The sequence below is a fragment of the Macrobrachium nipponense genome, chromosome 2 (genome assembly GCF_015104395.2).
Source record: "Macrobrachium nipponense isolate FS-2020 chromosome 2, ASM1510439v2, whole genome shotgun sequence".
Classification (NCBI taxonomy): Eukaryota; Metazoa; Arthropoda; class Malacostraca; order Decapoda; family Palaemonidae; genus Macrobrachium; species Macrobrachium nipponense.
The window spans coordinates 52329136-52337879 of NC_087201.1; the positions used below are offsets into that span (position 1 = coordinate 52329136).

At 41.4% G+C, this 8744-nt stretch overlaps 1 protein-coding gene across 2 annotated transcripts in view; it reads right to left on the minus strand.

Annotated features, from left to right (window-relative positions):
• The window catches only part of LOC135220575 (protein lin-54 homolog), a 242885-nt gene that overhangs the window by 146043 nt on the left and 88098 nt on the right, over window positions 1–8744 (minus strand). For both annotated transcript variants that reach the window (XM_064257821.1, XM_064257820.1), the window contains exons 4-6: window positions 7797–8002; window positions 7233–7472; window positions 6840–7040 (exon numbers count right to left, since the gene is read on the minus strand). In XM_064257821.1, the coding sequence (XP_064113891.1) occupies window positions 6840–7040; window positions 7233–7472; window positions 7797–8002 (647 nt within the window). The remainder of the gene's footprint in view (window positions 1–6839; window positions 7041–7232; window positions 7473–7796; window positions 8003–8744) is intronic.

Sequence of the window (8744 nt, forward strand, 5' to 3'; positions counted from 1 at the left end):
TAGGGAAATATACTGTTAAATTTAAACCTAGTTATAGCTGAAGCTGAGAAAACTGTTCAAGCTGCTAATGGCCATTATCGTGCATTGGCAACAAGGATAAAACTTCAGTAAATGTATGCCATCAAACACAACCGTAGATAAAATTGAGATAAAATCATTTTAATCAAAACTACTGTGCTTGAAAGAACACATTGTAATGTTGGTTTCACGCTGATAAAAGATAAATAACGTAAAGTTCATACTACAATGATATAAAGGAAAAATGTGAATGGAACTACGTATTGTTTTACTCAATAAACATGCCGCCAACGTAATCTGTTAACGAAAAAAGAAAATTAGTTCACAATCACAACGAGACTTTCAAGTAATATTTCCTCCTAAAAACATGTCGTATATAAGGAAAAATAACCTTGTCTCATATAAATCAAGTATCTAGATATTCGTTTATGCTAACTAGAAGCAAGAAAATTCGCTCAGAATTGCATTAAATATGGCAAAACAAACTTGCATTTGCCATCAGCTGATTTCCAACTAAAACATAGGCTGCTCTGTGGAATACTGGCTTAGATTTACCATAGTATTTTATAATACAATAATATGAGAATACATACAATATTATTGGATACAGTGAAGTAATATATAACTTTTTAAAAGATTTATGAGGAAGACACATATTTACTTTTTCTTCTGTGCTTATCTTAATTTTCATCACTATGCCATCTACATAGCAGCGGCATCTCGACTAATAGGGTCGTTCCTCAATTTTTTTCTCGCATAACAAAGCAAAAAATAGACTGAGTTGCAGAGTTATATTTTGTGGCAAAATCGAATATATACGCGAGTTTTGTCTTTTAAAATCAATTTATGTAACAATTGTAAATATAATTTGTTATAAAAATATTTTCATAATAAAATAAATTTTTGAACATACTCACCTGATAGTTATATATATAGCCAACGTCAGGGACGTAAGCTATATATATAACTACCAGGTAAGTTAGATGTTTAAAAACATGATTCAATGATATAAATTAAAATAATATTGTTTGGGCACGACTGAAGGGCTGTTACAAAGACTTCAAATGGACATGTGTACTGCCACTGTATCATATTTATGAACAAAAGTTAAAAAAAAATACCCTGTAATACATTTTTCATATACATTTTAAACATAAATGCATGAAAACTTATAACAAAAAGCTGAAGTTTCATTAACAAAATGAGTTATAATTAGCTCCCAAATTAATAAAATATAACCACGTGAAGTCTTTGTAATGCATTTTTCGGAACAGGAGCAGACAAGAATGAACATGAAAAATATCCTCTGATATACAGTAATACTTTGGATTACGAACCAATTAGTATACAAACTTTTTAACTTACGAAGTGACGCCCTCATTCTGGAATCCGAATTTCGCTTGGAATACAAATGTGCAAATTTCCATCGTGGGGGCCCGCCTGTATTGTTTACATCGGATGAGCGTGGGATCTGCGAACGCATTTTTTTTTTACCAAAACTTAACAAGGGTCACGTGACTTCCACCAACACATCCCTTTTCAAACCATAACTCTTTCACTCTCGCTGGCGGTAAGATTGAACGCATTTCTCCGTGATACACACTCAAATTTGCTTAGCGATTTGTGCACGTGTTGTGTTTCCGTGATAGTGCTTATACGTTAATATTACTCAAATACTAAAGACAATGGCTCCCAAGATGATGAAGGCAAGCAGCAAGAAGGAAAGCATGAGAAAGAAGGAGATGATTACTGTTGAAATGAAGGAAATTATCCAAATGCATGATAAAGGCGAGCGCGTGAAAGACATTGCAGCATTCTACAAACGGTAGCAATCAACGATCTGCAGTATTTTGAAGAAAAAGGAAGAAATTAAAGCCAGTAAAGTATCGAAAGGTGTCACAGTATTGACAAAACGGCCTCATATTCTCGACGACGTAGAAAATTTAATCATGGTTTGGATAAACGAGAAGCAGCTGGCAGGAGATTCCATAAATGAGAGCATCATTTGCGAAAAGGCTCGGAAGATCTACAAAGATTTAAGTAAAAATGAGCCAGGCACATCAGCGGACAGTGAAAAAGACACTTTTAAGGCGAGCCGTGGCTGGTTCGAGAATTTTAAGAGAAGGACTGGCATCCACAGTGTTGTTCGGCATGGTGAGGCTGTGAGCTCAGATACGAAGGCAGCAGAGGCTTACGTAAAAGTGTTTAAAAGGCTTGTGGATTCCGAGAAATACCTCCCCCAACAAGTCTTCAATTGCGACGAGACGGGGTTATTCTGGAAGATGCCCAGGAGGACGTTCATTACAGCAGAAGAGAAGGCACTTCCCGGTCACAAGCCCATGAAAGACTGTCTAACCCTACTGTTTTGTGCCAATGCAAGCGGGGATTGCAAGATTAAGCCTCTCCTCATGTATCACTCAGAGAATCCACGAGCCTTTAAGAAAAACAACGTGCAGAAGAAGCTGTTGCACGGTATCTGGCGGTCTAATACCAAGGCTTGGGTGACGAGGATCTTGTTCGTCGAGTTGATGAACAAGGTTTTTGGTACCGAGGTGAAGAAGTACCTCCGGGAGAAGGACCTCCCATTCAAAGCCTTACTTGTGATGAACAATGCTCCTGCCATCCTCCATCCGTTGAAGAGGACTTACTGGACGAATTCAAGTTTATTGAAGTCAAGTTCTTGCCCCCGGTATGTTCCAGCGCTGCTTTGAGGTAATGGAAGGCACCAAACTTACCCTTAGAGTTTTAGAAGGATAACTACTCTATTTACAACTGCCTCAATCTGATTGATAAAGCATGGCAGGGAATCACCAGGAGAACCCTCAATTCTGCATGGAAGAAACTGTGGCCCGACTGCGTTGCTGAATGAGACTTTGAGGGGTTCGAACCCGTCGAGGAGGGGGCAGTTGAAGAGGAGATTGTATCCTTGGGCAAATCCATGGGGCTGGAGGTTGACACGGACGACATTGAGGACCTCCTGACTGAGCATGGGCAGCAGCTGACGACCGACGAGCTGTTGGAGCTGCACAAGGAGCAACAGAGACAGGTAACGGAGGAGATCTCATCTGAGGAGGAGGGGGAAGACACTGCACAGTCGCTTCCTTCGAGCGAGATCAAGGATTTTTTTAAACACTGGGAAATTGTGAAGAGTTTTATTGAGAAAAATTACCCAAATAAGGCTGCGGCAGGGCGTGCAACAAATTTGTTGATCAATAATGGAGTGGGTCATTTCTATAAAATTTTAAAGAACAGGCAAAAGCAAGCATCCATAGAAAAATATTTCTTCAAAATTGTGAAAGACGACACAGTGTCGCGTAAGCATAAGATTAGTGATGGTAGTGAACACTGCTCTCAAGAGAAAGAACCAGAAAGTCTTCCAGAAGTGTTCACGGAAGGAGATTTCCCTCCCAAGCCCTAACCCTCTCTTCCTCCCCCTTCCCCTCCTCCCGTCTCCGTCAAGCCAGCAGCCACACTCGCCTAGGGTAAAGTTCAGGTTTTACTGCGCATGCATATTAAATTTAGTTTATATTTAATTTCATTCTTCAATTTTATAATTTTATGTAATTCCTACACAAATTTTCAACCTTAGTCAACAAAAATAAATGGAAAAATATGAATTGAAATGGTCATTTATGGTCGGGTGGAACACATTATTTGCTTTTTATATCATTCTTATGGGAAAATCCATTTAAGTTACGAAGCAGGTTCTGGAACGGATTAAATTCGTAACCCAAGGTATTACTGTATGTGCGGAGGGCACTTACAAAAGCTGCCTCAATTTGTATCCTATTTATGAAAAAATAAAAAAATACTCTATACATAATACATTTTCATACACATTTTAAACATAAAAGCATAAACATTTATAAAATTGACACATCGATCGCTAAATTTGCACTTTTTGAACTATATTTTTGGAAGAGCGGCAGCAGCAGCGGACAAGAACGAACATGAAAAAACATCCTCTTATAACGTAGAGGGCAGTTTCAAAAGCTGCCTATGTATCATATTTATGCACAGAAATAAAAATGCCCTAAACATAAATTTTCATACACATTTTAAACATAAAAGCATGAACATTTATAAATCGACACATCGATCGCTAAATTTGCACTTTTTTTAACTATATTTTCGGAAGAGCAGCAGGAGGCGGCTCACAAAAACGAACATGAAAAAATTTCCTCTTTGATAACTGGAGGGCAGTTTCAAAAGCTGCCTTTGTATCATATTTATATGCAGAAATGAAAATACCCTATACATTATACATTTTCATACACATTTTAAACATAAAAGCATGATCATTTATAAATGGACCTATCAATCGCTAAATTTGCACTTATTTAACTCCATATTTTTGGCATAGAACAGCATCAGGGGCATAAAGTTTACCCTAATACCTATGTAATAACTCAATAACATTTTTTAATATCATTTGCATAACCTTTATGGTCCGAACAGTTTTCCTACAAATGTATGTACTCGTTAGACATAACGGCGCTAGCGGCGCTGTTAACCGAAAATTGTGCCGTAAAAATACCTTAAAATACCTTGTTTTTTTAATGAATATTTTTGACAATAGCATAAAACCGATTGGCCGCTAAGCATCGTGAAACAAATCTGGGGAACGAATCTGTTCACGGGAAGTAGGTATATGACTGGTCTCCATCCCCCTAAAGCTTTCTCCATAAGAAAGAGGCAGCTGTAGAATCCTTGAGACCGATCCGACACGACTTTCATAGCGCCCTCCGTCAGCATAGCTTGCACTTCTTCCCTGAGTGAGATGTCCTTTGGTGAGCCTGCAACATACGTCAGGAGACAGGCCAGTTCGTTGGTGAAGGGAGGCTGAAACTTGAAGGGAAGTAGATATCCCTCCCGAAGGACATCAACTACCCAGGTCTCGGCTCCATGTCGCTGCCAAGTTGCCCATGGCTTGACAGGCAACGCCCCCCCCCCGTAGCAGCAGCTGGAGGGGAATGCCGCCCCTTGAGTTTCCCCTTCTTCCTTTTCCCCCCTTTACCTGACAGGAAGGAGGGCTGAAAGGGTCGCGACTGAGGAAGAAGAAGGCTGGGTTTTCCCACAAGCACCCTTTGAAGACTTGGTCATCTCAGAGGCCGAGGAAGAACTAGCCTGACCCCAAGGCCGGGCCGCAGGGACACACAAAGACCTGGAGGTCTTGGTAACTGCCTGGTGAACAAGGTGGTCTTTATTCTCTACTCAGTGCTTGTCCCCCTGCAGCATCCACCAACTCTCTAGGGAAGAGAGAGGAGGAACCCAGCAATGGTTTGTTCCTTAAGGTCAAAGTTGACTTGGGTCCTACTGACCTGGTCAATTGAGTTAGGACAGCATCCCTGGATACTGTGAAGGCTCACAGAGCCAGCCAGGAGACTGCCTAGAGCACTAGCCATGGTGGTAGCCTGCAGACTCGCTGCCTCTTGCTGTGAGAGGGTGATGGCCTCTACAGTAAGCTGCTGCATCGAGAGACCAGGGGCTAGACGAACCAGGTCGTCAACCTGTTTTAGTCAGCAATGACCTCGTCTGAGATCAAATACACCTTCAGCAAGTGAGGACCATGGCAATCCTGTCAAAGTTTTGGGTTCCTTCTTAGGCCCCCAAAAGGATTTGAGTTGGGAAGGATGGTCCATAGAAGAGGCTGTGGTCCCTTCCCTTCCCCTAGATCATTGTGCTGATGAATCAGTGCTATGATCTCAGAAAACATCCTCTGTATCTTGGGGGTGTCCACATCCTGGGGCAAAGGACCCTTGAGCCCTTCTAGGGTGCAGTCTTCCTGATCTACTCTCCCTGCAGGAGGGGGAGCCTCTCCAGACCCCTATGGTCCTTCCTGCACTAGTCTGGCATACGACATGGTTGATCCAAGAATCAAGCCAGAAACATAATGACTGAGAGTTAGGACTTCAACAAGACACTTCATCGAAGTCCCCTGTCTGCCTCGCACCTCCTGGTAAAGCCCCAAGAGGCTGAGGGAACAGGTGAGGGAACAGGTGACGAAGACCAAGCACTCTCACCTGTCCTGTCCACAGACCTGGCAGGCAAGGCAAACCATGTGGTCACCAACTCGCAGTGATGACTGCAACACTTGTTGAAGTGTTGTCCTGAGAAATACTGAGAGCTTCATGCAAGCTAGGCTGGGTACTCACAAGCCCCTGGCTTGAACTGAGCACTCAACTTGGCTGGGCCACCTTGATCGCACAAACGGGACGGAGGGCTGGGAGGAGCTGAGTGAGAGGAGCGGCTAGCTGGCAAGAATTGCACCCTCCCCACGACATGCCCCAGACCTCTTCCATGCTGAAGCCTCTGACAAAGGAGTCTGAGCAGGGGACCTCCTCTTTGTATCTTCAGCTGTTCAGCAAGGTTAGACACCGAAGCACCAGTCCAGGCATATGGCCAAGTACTGTTGGAAGTACTGGCAGGGAGCGCCAAGGCACCAGTGTGACTCAACTCTCTTGCCTGTGCCCTCACTGGTATGAAGAGAAGACCCTCCATCACCAGTTCAGGATGTACGAGCCTCCTTAGAGGTTTGAACATTCAGGATGTCTTGGTCAGACTGAGCCCCTCCCCTGCCACACATTCGGGTGGGCAGGACTCCTTCCAACCAAACAGTAGTTAAACTACCTAACTTACTTGTTCAAAAGCCTACCAGCCATTTTCCAGTTTTGCCAAAAGTAATTCCTAATGCAAAGGACTGATGGTTTGTATATTGTATAGGAACAAGTTGAAGTTTAAGCAATCTGTACACAAAGACTTCACTCTGAATTTAAAATGGTCATTTTCTTACATATGAAAATACATATTTTCAACCTCACCTTACTGGGTGACTGAGTTACAGGTTTTGATGGTGAAAGTCCAATGATACCCATCTGCTGAGCTTGCTGAAGAGTCAGTTTGGTTGGAGAAGCTGATACTTGTGTCGTTCCACTATTCTGACTAGTCACAAGCCTTAGCTGTTGTCCACTAAGACTACTAACACCTCCTGCCTGACTTGTAATTATTACCTTGGTCACAGTCTACAAATATAATTGTGAAAATTAGTATTAGATAATTAAGTTAAAGAAGAATGCATTTACTTATAAATATTTATCAACATACTTCAATTCATTCTGAAAAATTCTGATAGAGTACAAATACTATAGAAAATCATCTAGCAACCATCTGCCACTTTTCCATTACTATCTCAAAAGATCAATGCATCAGCTTACTCCACTGTTTTGTGACTGTGACTGCTGGGCTTGTTTTAGTTGTACTGTCCGAACCTGCGGTGTTTGAACAACAGGCTGGGCCATGACCATGGTTGGCTGTGCTCTTAATGATCCCCCCAACTGCGTAGTGTTAACAACTACTTGTTTATTACTATTGCTGTTGCCTAAGCCTGCCATCGTTGTTATGTGGCCACTTGAGGTCATGATACGGTTACTTAGAGACCCTAGGGAGATGGAGTTCTGAAAATAAAGAGAATTAAAATGAATGATCTAAAACAGAACCATTTGTTACTAAATCCTATACTATGCACATTACAACTTCCCTTTAATTGCTTACGATTAACAACAAAAGATAATGACAAAGCACATCATGCAAAATGCAATAGGCTAATTATCAAAAAGTGACAGGTAAATAGTAACATGACCAAGAGCAACATAAAATAACCAGTTTCCCCAACCCACACTCTCATAAAAAATATAGTCACTGGAATCATTCTAGAGCTGAATTCTACAAATTTTGACCAATAACTGTCAGCACTATTTTACATTAATTCCTTCACTTACTTGATTCTGCTGAAGGACCACAAATTGCCCTAGGCTACTCTTGATAAGTTGCGGTGAGTCTGCTACAATTTGTTGTGCTGATCCTTCAGAAGACCCTGTTGACGCTGATGCCAGAAGTGCTGCTGTGCTTGTGTCTGCAGTGGTTGTTAGTTCCTCCCCTCCCATCGCGATTAAGTTACCCCCAGGGTGTAGCATTTCAATGTCTCCTTAACAATAATGAATAACAATGGATGATTAACCTCTTAAAATAAGTAGCAGAACAAACTATATAAAAAATTGTTTTTATAATAAATTGAGACTTTATGTATACTTACCAAGCAATTACACAGCTATAGTTTCACTATCTGTCCGCAGCTAGAATTTTGGAAATTTGCGGTGGCACTATTTTGTTTTGGCTAGGCCACTGACTCCGCCCACTTTTGGGGTAGAGATGAAGCAACTCAGCATGGTGTTCAGTTGTTTATGCCCTTTACATCTATGAGAGGGGTGGATGGAGGGATTCAGCTATGTAATTACTTAGTAAGCTGCTTACATAAAAATTATGTTGTTATAGTAAAGTGAGGTTTTATGTATACTTACCAAGTAAATACATAGCTGAATCCAACACTGTAGGAGGTGGGATACATGGATGTACTAGCTTCCAATTCATATTACGGGATGAAAAGAAATATAGAGAAATTGCTGGCATTTAGTAAAATGCTTGTTGGTTCCTTACCTGTTAAGAGAGCTGGTACAGATAATTACTGTCTCTGGATGACACTCATCTTAACTTGTACAGACATGGCAGTCTAGCCAGGTATCGTCTTCTATGACAGTGGGATCCATTGTCACCAAGGAAAAGTCTGGGGCTAGCAAGGTCTAAAAGCACAATGCCCCTGCCCAAGGCACAGTCCCAAAACACAATGCAAAACTAGAGTAATGAAATTGCCACCAAAACCATATTAAAAA